This window comes from Notolabrus celidotus, chromosome 12 (assembly GCF_009762535.1).
Source record: "Notolabrus celidotus isolate fNotCel1 chromosome 12, fNotCel1.pri, whole genome shotgun sequence".
Taxonomy (NCBI): Eukaryota; Metazoa; Chordata; class Actinopteri; order Labriformes; family Labridae; genus Notolabrus; species Notolabrus celidotus.
Genome location: NC_048283.1, coordinates 26,428,415 through 26,449,382, shown reverse-complemented (window position 1 = coordinate 26,449,382; position 20,968 = coordinate 26,428,415). Strand labels below are relative to the sequence as shown.

Here is a 20,968-nt window from a genome sequence, read left to right as displayed (position 1 = left end):
TGCCAAAGTTTTAAACAAAACAATGGAACTTGAAACTAGTGACGAAAACATGCCGGCCCTGACAAGCCATGACTGCTGCACCGTGCTAGCTGGTGACGCGAACAACAGACAATACCAAGGACTGTAACAGGTGCAGATCTCATGAAAGCCAATAATCCCTCAAACAGGATTTCCATCAGAAGATTGATGGGATACTAACAGCTACCTAGGCGAATATGAGCGCACCAGCCACTTAAGAATGCGTGCCATTCACGAAAGATACTATCAACGTTGAAGGCATGTAGGCCAAACTGAAATTACTCGTGTCCAAAACTGACAAACTAGAGTTTCACAAGGGACTTGAGAAAGACAGAAAAAGAAGAAGGGACAAAGTATGTAAGTAATGACAGTTATGGAGGTAGTGTAAAAAGTCTCAGTTGATATGTTTTGTAAATCAGCTGCCTTTTTAGCATACTGATGGACACTTTCACTCCATAAGTCGCAGCAAGTATGCTAACCAATCCTGTAGATCATTGGAATGGGCATGAATCAAGCAAAAATGCTATTTGATAGTCACTTAGAAATATTCAACGATTAATCAAATGGTTGCCCCGCTAGGTGCCTTGAAAGTATATTTTGTCTTATTATATTTTATTTTTATATTATTGTATTTTTCTGGTATTTATCTGATTTTATTTTGTTGATTTTATTTTATGTTTATGTATTTCACATCACTCTCCTTGCCACTTTTACCTACTGCTGTTGTTTTCTGTCTCTGTTCTTTTGTGAAGTACTTTGGGCTGCATGCTTGAATGTATGAAAGGTGCTATATAAATATATAGATAAAAAGGAGTTGAGTTGAGTATTACATGCAACATTTTTACATTGATATTCTTTTCTTTTTCTCACGTGAAGCTCCAGAGCTGGTCCTGAGGAAAGTGATCAACTTCGCCGACTGCACGGTTTGCTTGGACAAGCGTAACGCTAGTGGCAAGATTGAGTTTTATCAGGACCCGCTGCTGTACAAGTGCTCCTTTAGAACACGCCTCCATTTCACCTATGACAACATCAACTCAAAGATCCCCTCCGTTATCAAGGTAAGCAGCTCTATATTTTAATATTGTGATGAAAACCAACATAATTCCAAGGGGGTAAACTTTTGGGTTAATGTGGTATCATTATCCCATTGTCACAAACAGGCAAAGGCATACAGTTTATTTAATAGCATTAGCAGGAAATAAATATTTGCAAGGCATGGCGGTGGAAATTTGATATCATGATAGCCCTTTTTCCAAACAATTCACACTGCTTGGTGTAGATAAGTATTCTTCTTCTTTTGAAAATCATCACTTAGATCTATTTTTGTGAGTGGAACAGGTTTATATGTTTGTCTAAATTATACATCAATACCTGCTGGGATTCCCAAACAGGAGATTCTTACTTTAGTGGGACTTTTAGACACCACTATCACATTATATAGTAGCATACACTAGGAGGTTAAACCATCTCTTACGCTTTCCTTCTCTGTTTTCGTGCAGATCCAGACCATGGTTGAGAGCCTGAAGTTGTCCATTACTGATCAGCAGCTGCCCATGTTCATCCGCATTTTAGAGCTGATTATTTCCCTTTACTACGGAGAAATCGCGGGAAACACAGAAAAGGAAGGAGAAGAAGGCGGTGGCCATGTGATTGATCCTGGAGCAATTATACCTGGTAAGTAATTCTCCTAGTTAACAGGAAATGCATGCATTAGAAAAAACTAAACTTTCAAAACACCTTCAGGCTGGGTTAACAGCTTGCAAAATAGATACAAACTCAAAGGGCGTTAATATCGTGAGCCCTCAAAGTTGGATGCTTCGCCATGAAACAGGAAGTCGTTTTTTTCTCACCTGTGCATGCTCCAATCTTTCCTTACCATCACATGTCATGGGTCCTACCCCGAACACATTCATATAATGGCAGTATTTTATCAATGACATAACCCCCCTAGTGGCAACCTGAAATGCGTCATCACTTTATGACCTTCAGTTCCAAAATGGGTGAATATGTCTGCTCCGTATTTGCTCATTTGCTATCTTCATATGCACCATATGTGTGTTTTGGTCATAGAGCGTGCTCATGGTGGTGAGTCAAATTCCGATTTTGACATGATCTTTAGCCATAGAGTTATTTCTGGTCCATCTCAGGCTTATATCGACAAATCAGCATTAAACTTCAGATGCTTATGTGCGGTCCAAGCCTTTCCATTTTAAAACTTTTTAAAAAATCACACTGCTGCCTTTTGGCAAAAGACACTGTAATTGCACCACCACTTTGCCATGCCCTGAAATGCATGAAGGTGCAAGGGGCAGTTATAATGTATTTCTATTTTTTCTTTATTTTCAGAATTTTTAAGAAACGTTTTTTCAAAACTTCATTTTGTAGAATAAACTTCTGTAGTACTTGGTAACTTATTGCGGCACTTGCATTGGTAAGTACTTTGAATAAGGAGGATGAAGCTTTAAGTTTTCCTCTTTAATTTTTGCATTGAGGCAGTTCTCATCTTTAACCCTTCATTCTGCTGAGACTAAAATGCTTAGTTTGTATATTCCCACAGTTATACCATAAAGAGAAGATGTTCACAGAAACAAGGAGCCAAACAGTGACACTCTGAATCCATGTTTCCATTCCATCAAACTTAATTTTTGGAAATGATGGACCACTGGAATGCAGCATAAAGCTGTGGCTTTTTCCCTATACAGCATTTTTCACTGATGAAGTCTTCCATGTTGACTTGCTCTGTCCAGGAGCTGTGATTGTCCTCACACACTCACACACACTTTATACTTTTAATAGATGCAGCTATCCCCTTAAAAAAACACCACATTCCCCATCTCTTCCCAACTGTTCATCCTTATCTTAGGCAAATAGAACAGCATGGAGTTCCAATCCTGCTGGGCTGAATCAGCCTCTGTAGCACCAGAAGCAGACTATACAGCAGGGAAAGTGGTGGGCTGAGGGGAGGCAGCCTAACACAATATGGACTATTTGCTCTCTACCTCTAACTTGCTCCCTGCGTTTTGGCTCGGGACTTTTACTTTGACTTGGAGCAGCTTCCACTTCAGTGTCCAATGCCAGATGTAAGAGTCAGTGTCATGCTACTGCTATGTAAAGACTCTGAGAATGAATGAGTATCCCATCACAAAAATATACAAGAGGGGACCAGCTCTTGGAACGTGAGCGCCCAAGATCATGTTATGCTGATATTCATCTACAGAGTAAAAAGTTAAGAGGGGCAGGGGATGTTTTCTGGAAGTGAAATGGGGCTTTTTTTTTTTTTTTTTTACAAACACATGTTTCATATTCATTCCAACTGTATGCAATTGAGCTGAATGCTTTTGATGAAAGTAGTAACAGCCCAAACTGGTTATTAGTTTAATAAGAAATTAAGATTATGTTCCTAAATCAGTGCACCAAGCCTTTACCATGCTCTACCTTCTACATATACATTTTTACTGAGCCATATATTGCGAGACATTTTTTTTGGCGTGAAACTGTTTTAGATTGTGGTTGAAATAAACATGAATTAAGGGTTTTGGTCAACTTCATTTATCAGATTTGTCTCATGTTTTCATGCACCAACACATTTAATGCAGCGTGCAAATTCTTCCACAGCCACCTTTCAGTTTCAGTGTCTCTGTGTTTGATTGGCAGAGTAGTTTCTGGAAAACTTTCACCTGCTGCAGCTCAAAGCACAGTATATGAGCACAATGCAGCAGAAGAGGGCTAATGCACGTGTAGAGTTTTGAAATTGAAGCAGGTTGAAGTTTTGCTGTTTAAGTTTTTTTATTTAAAATCAGGTGATTATTTGAAAAAATAAAAAATATGATTTTGTTTTTATTTTGCTTTGTGTAATAGCTACTGTATATGCTAACTACGCGTTTGAGTTCCTTTAGAGTGCTGTCTCTAGGGATAATTGGACTGTATTGTGTGTGTGCATGCATGTGTTTGTGTGTGTGTTCATTTTCTGTTGAGTTTCCTCTTGAATAATAATCCTCCCTCCCCGAAGGTGTTGCTCTAATGCCAATTCACAAAATAGAAAAAGCCCTATAATGTCCTTTGTGTGCCGATGATTAATTGTGGTGTGTATTCTTATTTTTTTGCATCTTCCTCTTAGTGCTAAGGTCTCATTAATAAACACCTTAATAGATAATTGTCAGGGATACTTCTATGTTACTTCCCAAAGCAGACTTTAAGTAAGTTTAGGTGGCTGTCTGAAATTCAATGAAGTCTCTAAAACAACGTAAACTTAAAGGGGTCGGCTACATAGATGGCTTGAACGCATAATAGTGTCAATAAGTATGTTACGTGTGTGTTTGTGTGAGACTGTACTTTCTGCATAGTGTATATTCGAGCGTGTATAAGTGCTTTGAGCTGTTTCTGTGAGTTCAGTGGCACTTATTGGTGTCATGCTCTGCACAGGACTGAGTGTTCTCCCAAGACTTCTCAGAGGCATATTGATTGGAATGGAACATTACACATGTATCAGCCTGAGGCCACAGGCTATCCTTCTCCTATAAACCCCATATGGCTCCCTTATGCCGGTCCAGTGACGTGACAGGGGTCTTTTTTCAATAATCTTGTAGCTTTCTAATATTGGTGTTAAGATGGGGAGGATTGAGTTTGGAAGTCCATGGTCATTGATGAACAGATTTAGTCACACAGAGGGTTTTATACTCTCATGCCACGACTACTGAAACAAAGTTAAAAAATATTTTGATGTTCAAGTGAAACAATATGTTACTCAAGTGGTGTTTCACAGCCTGTGTACCAAGGTGAAGATAGATAGATGTGGTCAAACCTCTGACTGTGATAAATGTTTGTTTATGCATGCGTGTCAGGTAACCAGTCCACCTCACCCTCTATAAACATAGAGAGACATCTACTGGACTGTGAGGGCACTGCCTCCCCCACTCCTCCCCTCTCACTGTGTCAGTGTCACAAGTTATTTACTCACTGACAACACCTACTCCCTTACTAACCGATGCGTGGATACCTTGGAGTCATGAAAACGAACAATGACGGTCACACATCTGATATCAGATGTCTCTGAGCTCTGCTTGTGGATAAATGTATGCTAATATAGTGCCAAACTGACTGATTGTTAGTTGTCTTTTTAAAATAATCAGGCTTTAGTTGATCTTGCTGATGTTGCAGAGATTATTGCTTCCACAGCAGCACACATTTAGGCCGGTCTAACATCAGTCTCTGGGAATTTTTCACTCACTTCCTTGGATTAATACTTCAAAGTCTCCTTCAGCCAGTCTGTTTTGATCACTTGGCAATTGTGCTTTAATTATGATCGCCTCATAATTCAAAAGTAGACCTTATCAGGCTGTGAAACGAAAGAGCTTAAAGCATGTTGAACAAACACCTCAAAGGCTTTCACTGAGTGAAAACAAAAGGGAGAAAAAAAGGAGAGCAGATATAGATTCGGACGGAGAGATGGGGGTTTGGGTGTAAAAAGATTTTCAACTGCCAAAAATTTAATTAAAATATGTCATAATTTCAACGCCTTCGCCTCTGGGATTCTTAAACTGTGACCTCACGGACAATATTGTTTTCTCACAGAGGATGTGAGGCCACAAGGAATGGGATTACACATTCTTGTGTATTGACATCAGCTTCCTCTCTACTGATTTGTGTAGAAAAACACACGATGGGATTAGTTCAGAGGTCGGGATCAGGGACGTAAGCAGTGCGTAGTGGTTTTGGGGAACATTATTACCCTCAAATAGTTTTTGAGAAACGGGGTTAAGACAGTAGAATCATCTTCAACACTGTAAATATGGAAATCCAAGTGTGGCTTTTCATTATGAAAAGTAACGACCAGCTTCCCTCATTGCCTCTTATCACTCTCTTGGCTTTTAAACAAATGTGTGACTCAATCTCTCGCTGCATATGGAGACAGCCTGTGCTTTTGGGGTCCGGCTCACACAGCTCTGACCACAGCGATTCACTGAGCCCAGTCCAGGCTCTCATCTGTCAGGATGCTGGCTGACAGGCTCTGTCTTCTGGCTTCCCTCGAATCAGACCCCCCCCTTTCCCACCCCGATGAGTTTATTCAGCAGTGAGTTCATGCAGCACATCTACTCACACACCTGCTGGATCATTGGCAAAAAAACGACTGAGAAACTTCTTTGGGTTTTGTTATTTTTGAATGTTGAGTTGACAGTTGAAATATCTTACTTGTATTAAGCTTCCCCAAGGGCAGAGAGTTATTTATTTAGTGTGCTGCATTGGGAAGAGACACTTCCATCATCAGCTGTTTCTCTCTACTTAACCACTTTGTGCTCAGAGCCTGCAGTCATTAGATTGATTTATCTGTTGGAGTTAAAACTTAAAAAGTAGAGTTTTTTTTTCATCTGAACAGTAACCTAAATATGATTTAAACTTGCAAAACCTGCAGTGAACAAATGTGACATTTTTTGTTATTTTGTCATTTTCTTTGTGTCTGTTTTGTGTGCAACCATTAAGATTTGAAAGTTTGCATTGAAACCAACATTTTTTTAATCTTAAGCATTTAAAATGATCTGCAGGCATCAACCCTGACTTATCTAATTTCTCTTCAAATTACATTAAAATCATATTCTTAAATTTGCATTATAAATAACACTGACTCCTTCTCTGCCTCAGGTAAGGATTTGGATATGGAAAGCCAGGGGCCGAGCCCCTACTCAAGTCAAGACCTCTACACTCTGCCCGGGAGCCCTGATGAGGGTGAGGGTTGGGTGTCCTGGGCTTGGTCTTTCGTCCCAGCCATTGTAGCTGCTGAAGAGGAGGGTGAGGAAGGCTTCTATCAGCAAAGAGAGACAAGAGGCATCTCCAGTAACTCTCAACAACACACATCCAAAGACCCCATTGTGTCCATCGGCTTCTACTGCACCAAAGCTTCTGTCACCTTTAAGGTACCGTATTGTTGCATCTGCACGGTGTTATCATGGCAGTGGGAACAAAGATAACAGGGATCTTAGATACAAACAGTTTTTATTACCAAAAAACACATTATAGTATATGAGAGTTAATGTCTTTCGTATTTATATCACACAAACAGTATAACCCATATGTTCAGGGCTCTGTCCTGTGTTTGGGAACTATTGTGAAAATAAATCTCATAATGGTATTTCATTTTAATACGTTAATTCCTTTAAATTAGTTTTACTTTTTCTTTTCCACCCCACCCCTGCATCTTAGCTTTTACAGTAATTTTCAGTTTTTGTTTTCAAGAAAGGTTTGATCCACAGGATTTTCAGTCCCATTTATGTCACTGTGTGCGACACAGGAGAGGGTAGTGTAGCTGCTACCTAGCCTCTCTGGTCACTGTAATATTCTAAATATGATGCATGGTGCAAATGGGAATAGATCTCAAACTTTCATCTTTCCTGTTGGATGAAAATAGTTGGAATTCATTTGTTTCCCTGTTAATAAAACCACTTCAGAGTGTGTGTGCGTGTGTTAACTTGAGTGGTAGGTGTGTTTCAGGCCAAACAGACCTCGTTTCCTTCATACTAATTATCAACTCAACTCATTTTTATTTATTTAGCACCTCTCATGCATGCAGCCCAAAGTGCTTCACAAAAGAACAGGGAGACAGAAAATATCAGCAATAGTTAAAAAAGATACAAGACTCAAACAAGATAGAGGACAGTCAAATAAAACACTTAAAAATAAGATAAAATAAAAAAAATGAAATAAGAAAAATATAATAAAATAAGATAGAATAAAACAAAAATTCAATTGATGCAAAACAATGGTAGTAACAATAATAAGGGTAATAATGTTGAAATATTGTCTGAGTTCTTTTAATCAATTAATTGCCTCTTGTCTGGAGTAATTGCAACCAGCTGAAATGACGGTTTTTAAACGTTCTCATGTCTTTCCTAAAAGGCAGTTTGTGGTTAGAGGGAATTTTATGCCTTTGAACAGTTTGAAACAGGAGGTATTTTTAGATTGTTGATCCATTACTGAACAGATCTGTTTGATCAGAGGAATTGGCAATAAACTAAGATGGCTTTTACACTCAAGCACGGACCGTTTGTTCCCTTCTTTCACTTTAAAAGCATTCCAAACTCTCACCGTATGTATGCTGTGTTTAATATTTAATTTAAAGCTACATTTTTTAAACTTTCGGTTATTTTCTTCTGATGACAAATTGCTCTGTTCCCCACCTTTTTTGTGTGATTAAAAAAACGGAAGGTGAGAGAGTCTGCTCCACTGCTCCATGTGTAGGGATAATAAGGTAAAGGTGCTCGTTCCAAGTTTCTAGTTTTGCCAGACCTCAAACCTTTTGACCTTCTCTTCCTCACATGCCTCCACGCTACTGCTACATGCATTTAAGGGGTGGCTGTGGCTCAGTGGCTGTCAGTCGTCTTTCAACTTGAAGATTGGTTTGATTCCGGGTCCTGCTGTCCACATGCAGAAGTGTCCTTGGGCAAGCTGCTTAACCGTAACCTGTCCCCGGTGGTTGTGCTAGCTGTGTGTGAATGGGATTGGTTAATAATGATGGGTGCTTTGCAGAACAGCTTCTGCCATGAGTGTGTGAATGTAGTGTGGATGGTGTGAAAATTAATGCTAAATTGAATATTTCCCGTTCATTGTTTCTCTGATGGTACTCTTAGTGTTTGATTCATATTTTGGTTGTCGTCCCCATGTGGAGGGGGAGGGGCGGAGAGAGCTCCCCAAGAACTAGACTGAAGTGGCTGTCATGTGGTTTGATGAATCTCTTTGGTCTGAGTCCAAACGTAGAAGAGAAAACGCTCACAAAGTCTTGAGACTGACATGACATGTCGCTCTGATGTGAAAGAATGTCATCTGTTCTTATTTGCATCATTTACTTGGGCCTCTGTGCACTTCATCAAAGTCATGCTTTTCAAGTCATGTACCTGCTTTATCAGGTAAACTGTGGGAACCCACACATTGCGTTTTTTAGACATCCCAAGTTATTGCTGTAAGGGCCATGAAAACTGAATATTTTCTTGTCATTTCTCAACTTTTTTAACTTCAAACTGATGAAGTCTACTTTCATTTGGACACCACAATTTAAAAACATGATTAATCAGTTTTGAACTGTTTCAATATTGTTTTTTAAATACATAATCTACTTATATGATCTATAAATGTAACAAAGCCTTATCTGAAATACAAAATTATGACATGTTAAGACTTTTCTTTAAAAGTAGTTTTTTTATGTCACACCTGATTGAGCATTTCACTCTCTAAAACAAGATTCTGTTCCCGTTCTTTCTGGTCAACTCAAAGCAAAGTAACTTTCTCATTTGGTAGATTTTTACCTGGACTCTGTTTCTTTTGTCTCAGCTGACAGAAACCCAGTCAGAGAGCAGCTACTACAGTCCGCAGAAGGTCAAGTCGAGAGAGGTTCTGTGTCTGGAGCAAGAGGGAATCACTATTGAGGTAAGTTGTGAGCTACAGATCTATTATTCTCACAGTGGCACAATACTCACCTGATAGTGTGCACAATGTATTAAGACTGAGTCCATGCACAGTTATAATTACAGCAGTTGCAGCTTTGCTATATCATCCCCTCTTCTCTGCTTATCCTGTCTCTATCAGATGTCTTACTCAGGCAAAAAGCGAAACAATTCTCTTTCTGGAAAACAAACTTTCTCTCCCATTCACTGTTAAATTGCTTATATGATGAGGACAGGAGGTTTCACTCAAGTTTTGTTGTAGATGTCCGAGCTGTGAGATACTTCCAACCTCAATCTCCTTAATTAATGCTTTTGCTTGAAGAGAGAGAGAGCTGGAACCAAAAGTGCAAGAGCATAGCAAGTCAAAGGGATGGCTTGTAAAACGGGGAGATCTTATTGTGTGGTGAAATAAAAAGTTTATGTGATTGTTTAGTTGTCTGCTGGGTGTAGCAGAAGCACGGTGAGAGAAAGAGAACCACTCCTCGATGGTTACAGGGGCTACTGTCACACCGCTCTCAGGGGAAAATAAAAGCTGTGTGACCCCCTGCTCTTTTTAACACAGTGCAATGAGTCCACAAGCTTGGCAGTCCTGCAGACCAGTGCATCCTGAAACTGCTTGTGGTTAGGATTCTTGTTGGAAATGTTGTCATTAATTAAGCTGTGAAATCTTGGAATGTAATTTTATGTTTTACTATGTTGTTTTAGGGTAATTCAGTCAATGAATACATTTTTTTTCTCTGTATAGGCTTCAAACTACTCCTGCTTTTACCCAGAATCAACATTGTTGTCAAAAGATTTGGATTTTAAAGGCCAGTTTATATCTTTCATTCTTTATTCCAGGTGCTGATGATGGGTGAGCCCTTCTTCGATTGTCAGATCGGCTTTGTAGGCTGCCGGGCGCTCTGCCTGAAAGGCATCATGGGAGTACGGGACTTTGAAGAAAACATGAACCGATGTGAAGAGGTAAAAAGAGCACTGACATTTCAAACAAGTAAATAGTAATGATAATTGATGAGACTAATTTAGTGCTTTTCTAAGTACTCAAAGATGCTTCCATGAAGTGCAGAAAAATAAAATACAAAAACAGAGGTGGGAGGGAGTAGAGGTCAGGTGTTATAGGCTTTTTTGAACAGGTAGGTTTTGAGTTGAGTTTTAAACAGGTGAAGTGAAGTGACAAAAGAAAGATTAAGACAATTTACAAAGCTAGAATTAGATCACGTTTACCTTAACCAATTCCTCTAAGATCTCTATTGCTCCCAAGAGTTTTCAGTTGGAGGTAGAGATCTTTTGTATTTTACTAAAAAGCTTTTAGTTATCCAAATACATCCCTTCATCTGGCCTTCAGCTTGTGTACCATACAACACTTTTGGACGATGCTTAAGTCAATGTATTTCATCAGTCATGTGCAAGCTGTGTGTTGTGCTACATTACACAAGTTACATCGTTATACGTATGTTAAATAATTTGAATTACATCTTGGTTATGTCAGTTTATTAAGTATTTGCTTGACTGTGAAAATGCCCATCCTCCCTTTCACACATCTCCTGATGTTGCTCTTTCCTTTCTGTCTCTGTCCCTATCTCAGGATGCCGTGTTCTTCAGCTGTGGAGATAGCCTCAGCAGTAAAGGAATGACCTACCTTACCAACTCCCTCTTTGACTACCGCAGTCCAGAGAACAACGGAGTCAGGGCCGAGTTCATCCTTGATGCAGCTACTCACAAGGTTAGAATAAACTGGGATCAATTCTGGACTCCTTCTTGTCCGAAGATTAATGTTCCCAGACGTGTTTATTTGAGAAACTTTTCACCCTGAAAAAGTTCGAAGGAGTGATCTTCGAAATGAAACAAACTTTGTTTTCGGAGGGCTGCCGCACGCACAACAGAGGAGAAAATGTTCCCTGACACACATTAGTGTGGTTTGGCTTTAATGGCTTGAATGAATGTAAACGTCTCAAATACAGGAGTTAAAATAGGTTGATGGATGATATTCTGACATAGTTATATTTCTTTAAGTTTTGTCTGGAAAGGCTTTAAAACAACTATAGTTGATTTTCATCTCATGCAAATGAATCATTCTTGTTCAAGTCACTCTGAGATTATTTCTGTCAGTCACCCGTACTGGCTGCAGTAGAGGAATGTTACCACTATCTAAATAGTAGTGTTGAAGCCATTATCCCTGATAACTCTTTGATCCCGTCATCGGCCAACACAGCTCAAGTGTTGACTCTGCTCAGAAACGTTCATGACCCTCAATGAAGCAATTGTTTGAAAATCCATCCATTCATCTGTTCGTACTTGAAAGACAGAGAGTCAAAGGTTTTAGCGTTAATTCATTAGCTGTTTAAAACCAGCCAATGGCTTTGATCGAAAAGCATGCCAGAGCCATTAGAGGTCTGCTAATAAATGTTACTCATTAACCTGCTTCTGTGATAAAGCTCTGTTTAGAGAACTGCTGGGTTAGAGGTGTTAAGTGTAAGCGAAGGGGTCTCTCTCTCTCTCTCTCTGTCTCTCTCTCTCTCTCTCTGTGTCTCTCTCTCTCTCTCTCTCTCTCTCTCTCCTCTCTCTCTCTCTCTCTCTCTCTCTCTCTCTCTTCCTCTGTTCCTTGCTCTCTTAGAAATTGTTTTTGTTTGAGGGGTTTGATATTAAATACAAGAATAACTCAAATATTATCGTGGACGTGGTTTCACTTTTGGCCTCATGACTAATAAATGACGATGAGCTCAGGTCCATCAATCATGACATAAATACCCTCTATTATTTTTCTTGTATCTAGTTTGGATTCCTTAATTATGAGGATTAAAAACTATTAAATATCATTCATAATTATTGTGTTTTGCAAAAATAAAGATAATTTTCATGCCTCAAAAAGCCCCACACTGCTATAAAGCATTAGGCATTTATACTTTTTACTATTGCACACGGAAAATATCGTCTCTAATCCCAGTCAGAGTGTTTTAAATTGTTATATAAAAGTCTTATCTTTTAGTATATGAGATATGTATCTGTAAGCTCCAACAAAATGATATTTCTCTTCCTTTTCAAAGTAGGTTATTTATCAAAAATCAACTCATCCTAAGTCCTTTAATCTCTGATTTGACCCCCTTGGCTGTATCACCCATGACCTCAGTCACTGCCACTCTTAAATGCTATCAGCTTATTTGCTCTCTTTCTGCCATATTGACCTAACACTGCTGTTGTTTGACAGGAGGCCTACACAGAGATAGCGGGCTTACAGCGCTTTGGTGCTTTCTACATGGACTATCTTTACACAATGGAGAGCAGCAGTGGAAAAGGTATTGTCTAATTCACAGAACTTGTTTGCTAACCTTGCCACCTCTTCTCTCTTTCTCTGCCTTGTTCTCTTCTTTCTCTAACTTTCTCTGACTTTCCTTTTCTCTCTTCTCCTCTCTATCTTCCATCAAACTGTGAAGACTTGAAAAAAGAGCTTGCTTGAGTCACAGGTACCTGGGTCCTTGACCCTTCCTGTCCTCCCTCTCACCCCAAACTTACCTGGAGGGCAACTGTCAGAGGTGTTTAGTCTGTGCTGACACGTATTTGAGTTTCTTTCTCCCTGCTGCTTGTTGAAACATTGTTTCCCCCAGTGCCCTTACCTGTAAGCTCTTGAGCAGTGAATAGGCTCCTCTTGCCTAATTAGGTGTCACTCTGCCTGCCAGACACTTTACCTGCAACGCTGAAGAATGTTTATTCAAGTCTGTTTCCTAGCAAGACAGAAGGCAATCCCCTTTCCATTTTAAATTCAACATTTGGCCCTCAAATGTCTCTGTAGCTGGTGAGTGATTGTTAAAGTATATTACTGCTGCTAGACAATCAAGTTTGATTGTTCCAACTGAATGACATTCACAGGTTTTAACATAAAAATGTAAGAGAACAATAAAATAGCTTAACGGTCCATGTTTAACTTAGGCTCTGCTAATGTAGTCATACTCAGACTTTGTGTTCTGAAATTTGACAAGAAACAAATTTATGATTGACCCTACTCACAACTTGAACATTTGCTTAACTTCATTAGGAGTCTCTTAACTGAGTTGTTTTTATTTTCCACTCCTCTGTTCCACTTTGATCCGACTCCTCTCAGTCCTAACCTCGTCCTGACTGGGCTATTGTTTCCTTCCACTGTCAGTTACAGATAAAAATCTATATTAAAAAATGCATCGATACTGTTATCCTGAGCTGTCAGAGTCATTTCAGGCAGCAGGATAAGTGTCATTAACTCCTTCTGCGGGACAACTGTGGTTACTTTTGCCAATTGGAATGCTTCTCTTCTGTCAGTGTTTCTCATCTTCTCTGATGTGGACCAGATCCAGTGTCAACCTAACAAATTAGTTTCTATTGCTTTGGGACTGACATAAACTCTGAGTCAACCTAAATACTAACAAACCCCAGGACACAGTTACTGTTCACTACACTTAGACCTGCACAGTAGATGAAAAATATTCTTTATCCTGGTAAATACACTCATTTGAATCACAGCCAATTTGGACGTCCTCATTCCTCTGATCACTAAATATGTGGTGCAAAGGTGGAAATTACAGCTTATACTAAACGCTGAGCAAGAGAACAAAGAAAGTTTGTCCTCCTTCTTCGACTGCTATTCATCTTTTTTTTGTCCATTATTCTATATCAAAAAGTTAAACAATAAGTAAAAGAAATCTCAATTATTAAATAATGAGTTCACAAATAGGTAAAATAATAAATGTATGAATTGGTTTTACTTTTACATTTGCCCATAGTTAAAGTAAATCTCCAATCAAAACAAACATTTCACTGGGCTACTTGGAAACAAAGTTCAACAACTAGTTGTTTTTTTTTGTTTAATAAATGTGGACTTAAACTCCAATTGCTGAATATTATATCAAATATCATCAAATATTAAATGATAAACTTAAGTTCTTACATTTGAAATGTACTAAACTCAGTTAAAAAATAATTAAAATGTCCAATGTATGTAGTAAAAGGGAAACAAAATATATTTCTAATTTATGCTTTCAAGTCTACAAAGTGCTGCTATAAATCTTGACTTATTAACACAAGTTTTCCTTTTTTATTGATGGCAATCTGAGTCTTAAAAGTTAACCTCTGAATGAATGAATAAAGTGAGAGCTGTGTGAGAGAGAGAAGTGGACATTTGGAATACACATCATTTCAGTGGTTCTTGGCTCTGTGAGCTGCTTCAGCTCCATTATGACACTATCATCTTTTTTTTTTATCAGAGGTGGAGATTTTCTTCTTGCACTTACTGAAGAATTTGGGATTTGGGGAAAAAATGTTGCTGTGCACTTTATTCACTTTTTGAATTTCCTTTTGACCGACATACAAATCTTCAAGTTTTTAAAAGTAGATAGAGGAATATTGTGACTTTTAAAAGTAAATGAATCAGTCTTTTATTTTAAACTGCTTTCAATTTATCATTTTATCATCTACTGTTTTATTTACTTTTAAAATGTTTAATTTGTATTATCTAATTACATTTTTTTATTTCTTTTATTTATCTTTGACTTTTATCTTTACCTTTTTTATTTTCTTACCTAGTCATGTTCTTAATTATTCCCCTTTGCTGTTTATTTATATATATTTTATTGCAATTATTATCGATAGCCTCTACTTCTAAATCCATTTCTTTATGGTTCACATGATATATTTAATTTTTTTTTTTCCAGTCACTGTAAAGCACTTTGAATTGCATTTGATTTGTATGAAAGGTGCTCTAAGAATAAAGCCTGATCGATTGAAACTCTATTCTTACCATATATGCATCTTTTAAGCGTTTGATATATGTGTGCTTCTGTTTAAAGACTCCCCTGACTCCACTGTAATAATCATGGAGGACGTAGTGCCCACTGTTCAAGAGACGTCCATAAAGAGGCTGGTGGTGGGGCCGCTGGATGTCAGGCTGCACAGTAGCGCCGTCCATCGCATCCTGAAGATGGTGACTTGTGCCATGGACCATGAGTATGAACCCTACTTCATACCAGGGCAAGGTCAGTCTGCTCTAATAACAGTTACTTTATCTGTTTTACAGCTGATGGTCGACTGACAGCTCTCTTATGACTTTTCCCCATCTTCTACTGTATTCTGTTCTTTAAAGATTAGAAACTGAAAGCAGATTTCACCCCACAGTATCATCACCACATTGTTATTTCCTTGCAAAACTCGTCTTTCAACACACAGCTGTACATGAAAGCAAGGACCCTTCGGACCACATGAGGGAGGATAAGCCAAATACCTTTGTTGGTGATTGTCCCTGCAAAGCTATTGATGAGCTCATCCCTGGGATGTTTTGAAAGAGAGTGGAATGTTTGTCTGTGTGTAATATCCACAGCAATAACTTTCATTTTTACGAAATAATAACATCCTTTGGTTTCGGTTGTTTCAGCATCTGCAACAGATAATAGAAGATGGGGTAATTACCCCAGAGCAAAGCTAATAGGTCAGAGTGTTCCCTCCTTTTCTGTATGTTGTGGCACTGGCTCTGTGCTCTAGCATTTTCTGGAGGACAGCCGTTCTAGAGTTTCGAGTTTCAGATTAAAACTGGGAGGAAATGAATTAAACCTTTTAACAAGTTAGCTCCAACAGATATTAAATATGTTACATGAATTACTTCATTTTCATTTTTTTCCTACATTTTCTGCAATGCTTTGAGAATCATCAAAGTTTGCACTGACCACATTTACGTCCTGCAGGAAATACAATTACTACTCGTCTATTTATTAACATTTGTTGGTCATCTAAATCTGAATTCTCTACTCTCTACAGAAAATAAAAAGAATGCAGTTCAGGTCTTCAATGAGATTGTATGCATTGTGTTTGTATTTCTTCTTTAAATTTTTGTCAGTCGCATTTTAATTTGCATTTGATCCACTATTTTTTTCATAACTACCTTGTTTCTAATTCGTGTAAAAGATGGCTTCAGTACAGGCATGTGAAAATAGATTGGATGTCATAATGCCTAATTACACTGCTGTGTTAAATACTTAATTCTGATTGTACGATAGAAATTATTTGTTGTTTCTCAAAAGCAAAGTATGAAGAATTAACTGTTCCTGGGAATGCAGGTTCTGATTTCAGGTTCTGTCAGACTAGCTTTAATCAGAAAGAAGTCTGATTTATTGGACCTCGGGGGAAAACCAAGCGACAACCTCCGGTCTAAAAATGAGTCCAATGCGAAAGTGCTAAAAACTGCAGTTCATCGAGGTGCAGCCTGGTACAAAAGATGAGTGTAGTCTGGATATCTCATTTCTCGATCGGCACACACTGTATGGGAGTGAATTTTTTTCTAAAGATATTGAGATTACGAGTCTACCAATGAGAGGCACAGCTGACTTGATTGACAGGCGGGAGCACTGTAGCTGTTGGCTAGGAGGCTCAAAGCCCGCCTCTTTACGTCACAATCGCTCGACAGCAGCAATATGGCTGCCGCCGCCGCCTGGCCTCAAAACAACACGGATACTACGTCCATATTTTGTACAGGCTATGGGGAAAACTAAGAAAATACACAAGAGAATCATTTTTTCTACTCTCTCAACTCATTTTTATTTATAGAGCACCTTTCATACATTGGAGCATGCAGCCCAAAGTGCTTCACAAAAGAACAGAGAGACACAAAACAGCAGCAATAGATAAAATGATACAAGACTAAAACAAGATTGAGGAATGTGATATGAAATACTTAAAAATCAAATCAAATCAAATCAAATCGGGGCGCTGGTGGCCTAGCGGTCTAAGCGCCCCACATGCAGAGGCCACAGTCCTCGTCGCAGGGGTCGCTGGTTCGATTCCCGGCCAGTCGACTGCATGTCTTCCCTGGCTCTCTACTCCCCACATTTCCTGTCTATCTTCAGCTGTCCTATACAATAAATGCAAAAAGGCCCAAAAAATATAACTTAAAAAAAAATAAAAAAATAAAAAATCAAATCAAATCAAATCAAATCAGATAAATATCAGAAAAACAAAATAAAATAAAATGAGCTTTTAGATAAGATGGAATAAAAGGAAATAAATAAAAATGCTGCTCAAACAATGGTTATAATGGTAATAATGCATGATAGAGACAGCTTGACTATGTGCTACGACAAAGCTCTGCATTTTCGTCATTTTGAGGAACAGTGGTACGGTCGTCCTTTTTATCTGAAGGTTGGCGGTTTGATCCAAGTTCCCACAGTTCACACGCCTAAATGTCCTCAGACATAGTCAGTGAATGTGATTAGATCAACTACAGTACATACTATCATTAAGAGATTAAGATAATCTGGAGACTGTACAAGAGGGACAAGGCCTTTAATTTATACTGGATGGCTGGGATCTTTGGGACCTCAGGTGGCACTGGATTAAAAAGACTTGACTCTGAAGTGGAATTCACTGCATGGGCTCAAAACCATTGTCTGTGAACACACATTTAAAACTGCACCTTGCGTAGAGGAAATCATATATAAACAAGATCCAGAAATGCCTGCGACTTGTCAGGCCTGAACTCGTTTCAGATGAACTGAGGAGAAGTGGAAAACCTTCCTGTGGTCTGACGAATCAAAATTTGACATTCTTTTCGGAAATCCTGGAAACTTCATCCTCCGCTCTAAAGCAGGGAGAGACCGCCTGGCTTGTTATCAGCACACATGCAGCTCAAAAGCCAGTGCATCATCACATATTAATCTTACCCTATGTTGCACATTTGTATTGACTTGTGTCATTTGTTCCAAAAGCTAACACTCATCCTGTTGTGTCATTGTCTCTGTAGAAATGGTGGATGAAAGTCATGCTGCAGCTACTCCAGAAGAGATATCAGCCCTGGAGGAATTCATCCCAACCAGACTCACGTGTCTTACTCTGCTCCAAGTCTCAGTAACCATCTCCATGGCTGAGTTCAACCTCCTTCACACACTAATGCCTGTTATCATGGGCCAGAAGGTAGGGCAAACATTCTTAAAGTTTAGTCTTCTTTGCAAACCTCTTTATTCGGGGTCATTCATAGAGTCAGCTCTAATATACAGGATGAGGGAGACCAATATGGACGTTTTTAGCTTGGGCTCTAATGACAGCAATATTTTTGATTTCTTATCTTGTTCTTCTCCTCCAGACGGTGCCAGGACCAGTCAACGTACCAGTGTTTCAGCCGGTGCGCCCTTTACCTGCTTTACAATTCCAAGTGGAAAGGGTGAATGTTGAACACTCAGTGCCCATGTACGCTCCAGAGCTGATCAGCACCGTCATCAGCCTCAACAAGCCTTCTGACAACCTGCTGCATCACTGCTATGCACACCTCTGCCTCAAGGTGAGCATGACAATACTCCACCCAATAACTAGCTAACTCTTCTTTAGGCATTTAACCAAATAGGACATATGACAAATGGGACACTTGATTCCAGTGCATTAGATCATATTTGAAGAAGCTTTTTCAGAGTTGTTTAAAAACTATCTTTCTTATTTACGAGTTTTCTCTCAGTCTGAAATTACTGTTGATGCCTTTTTTTTTTTTACCTACAAATGCACATTGGTATAAAGATTTTTAGTGCCTGTGACCGCTGCGAGGGGGGTAGGCATAGGATGATGCCATTTACAGCACAGTGTAGAAAAACCCGTTAATACATTTTCAAAGCACAGGTTAGTGATGCAGCTGAATGTTAAAAGAGAGAAAGAAGAGGTTTCTGTCATGACACATGACACAACAAATTACAAAGCACTTTAAACAGTTAACAGTTTGAACAGTTAAAAGGGCAGTAGACAGCAATTAAGAACATAATATTACCCAACAGAAGTATTAAAAAAAGCAATAAACCATAAAATCAATAAAAAGTCTATAATAGTGAGTTTTTAAAAAGTGACTTAAAAGATAACAGTGTGTTAGCTTCCTGGATCTCCTCCAGCAGATCGATCGCCTTTGGTTTTACAGTTTGAACGAGGAATAGTTAGTAATGACCTATAGGAGGATCTAAGGTTACATGAAGGCTCGTAGGGGGTCAGGAGGTCAGCAATGTAGTCTGGAGCTGACGCCCTTTGAGCTTTAAAACATAACACCATCATTTTAAAATCAATTCTAAAATGGACTGGGAGCCAGTGAAGGGATTTTAAAAAGGTTGTGATGTCTTCTCTCTTGCTGGACCTGGTTATGAGTCTGGCTGCAGGATTCTGGATCTGTTTTTGAGGTTGTTTTGTGTGAGACAGGATTACAGTGAATTGCAGAAATCTAACCTGGATGAAAGAAAATTATGAGTTACAATTTCTATGTTTTTGACTGATAGAAAGGAATTTTTGAAAGTTTCCTTAATTGAATAGAGCATGATTGGACAAAAGGATTTCTGTGTTTAACAAAATTGGGGTGAAAGTCAAAGATGATACCAAGGTTTCTACAAGAGTTGGGAGTTAATGGTGAAACCTGTAAGTTGCTGCATCCTTAGAGTATACATAAAGTGTGTTACACCCCTACAGATATTATATGGGTTATAGCATTTAAAAATCATTGATTTTACTTTGAATGTGTCTTTGCATTTGTTATGCATACATTTAAATTAAAGTAATGACAAATACATATGTCCTTTTGAAAAGTATCCATTAAGATAATGGAAAGTATAATTTTAATCTTCATTTATATGTTGCTTGGGGTAAAATCCTGCTAACTAGGTAGACTTAGGTAAATTCGGCTTATCCACCCATTGGAATAAATCACCTGGGGTGGTCCAGTCTAGCCTGGTTTGGCCAGGGCAGGATGTTTGTTGGACATCAAAGGGTCAATGAGAGGTTAACGTTGACTGGTCAGTGCCAAGGACCCATCTGACCAATCAGCGCTCAGCGTCTGTGTCTGCAGAGATACTAATTCTATCTCTGGGTTTTGGCAGTGGGATCATGTCAGGGTAGGGGTCATTCAAGCTGCAATTCAGCCTCTTCAGGAAGTAGTTTGAAACTGGTATAAACGTCTTTATCTTAATCTGTGTTTTGTCAACATTGCCTGCCAAAGCTGAGGTGTCTGTTTTGAGGGGAGCTGGTAGCCATTGTTTCCCTCTAACTCACAGGCAACAGACGATCACCACTGAAACTATAGGCTGTTTGGAAAATGTGTTTCTTGGGCTGCTTTCAAGAAGTCTCTAAATTGAGTCTCACAGATCAGTCTGCAGAGAATCCATCTGTCGCCTGTAGGTTGCATTTCAAAGCCAGATTTTTATTTTGTCTACAACTGTATCTGGAAATCATTCAATATAACTTGATATACTGCTCTGGTATGGAATATGAATGTAAAAATAATTATCATGTCCCTTTCATCCAAAGTTTTGTCTACTTTTTGTTCATCATATGTGCAGCAAATGAAAATCTGTATGGTCGACATCCACAGCAGCTGCGAGTAGGACAGCTGGGCTCAGTCATCATCCACTAAGTCTGATATTTAACTAGACTTCATGCAACATGTTCGCTAATAACTTTGTGTGGACATTGAAGTTGCCTTTCATTGTGTTTGACAAACAGAAGCTTAGATAATCAGAATACAATTATTGTCACTTGAAGGCACTACATGTGCC

At 38.8% G+C, this 20,968-nt stretch overlaps 1 protein-coding gene across 1 annotated transcript in view; it reads left to right on the top strand.

Annotated features, from left to right (window-relative positions):
- LOC117822768 (vacuolar protein sorting-associated protein 13B-like) overlaps positions 1-20,968 on the top strand; it is a 288,297-nt gene that overhangs the window by 20,478 nt on the left and 246,851 nt on the right. The window contains 10 exon segments of the mRNA XM_034697674.1: positions 895-1,076; positions 1,518-1,692; positions 6,655-6,926; positions 9,334-9,429; positions 10,287-10,409; positions 11,032-11,169; positions 12,652-12,739; positions 15,260-15,445; positions 18,199-18,368; positions 18,538-18,732. Coding sequence (XP_034553565.1) covers positions 895-1,076; positions 1,518-1,692; positions 6,655-6,926; positions 9,334-9,429; positions 10,287-10,409; positions 11,032-11,169; positions 12,652-12,739; positions 15,260-15,445; positions 18,199-18,368; positions 18,538-18,732 — 1,625 coding nt within the window.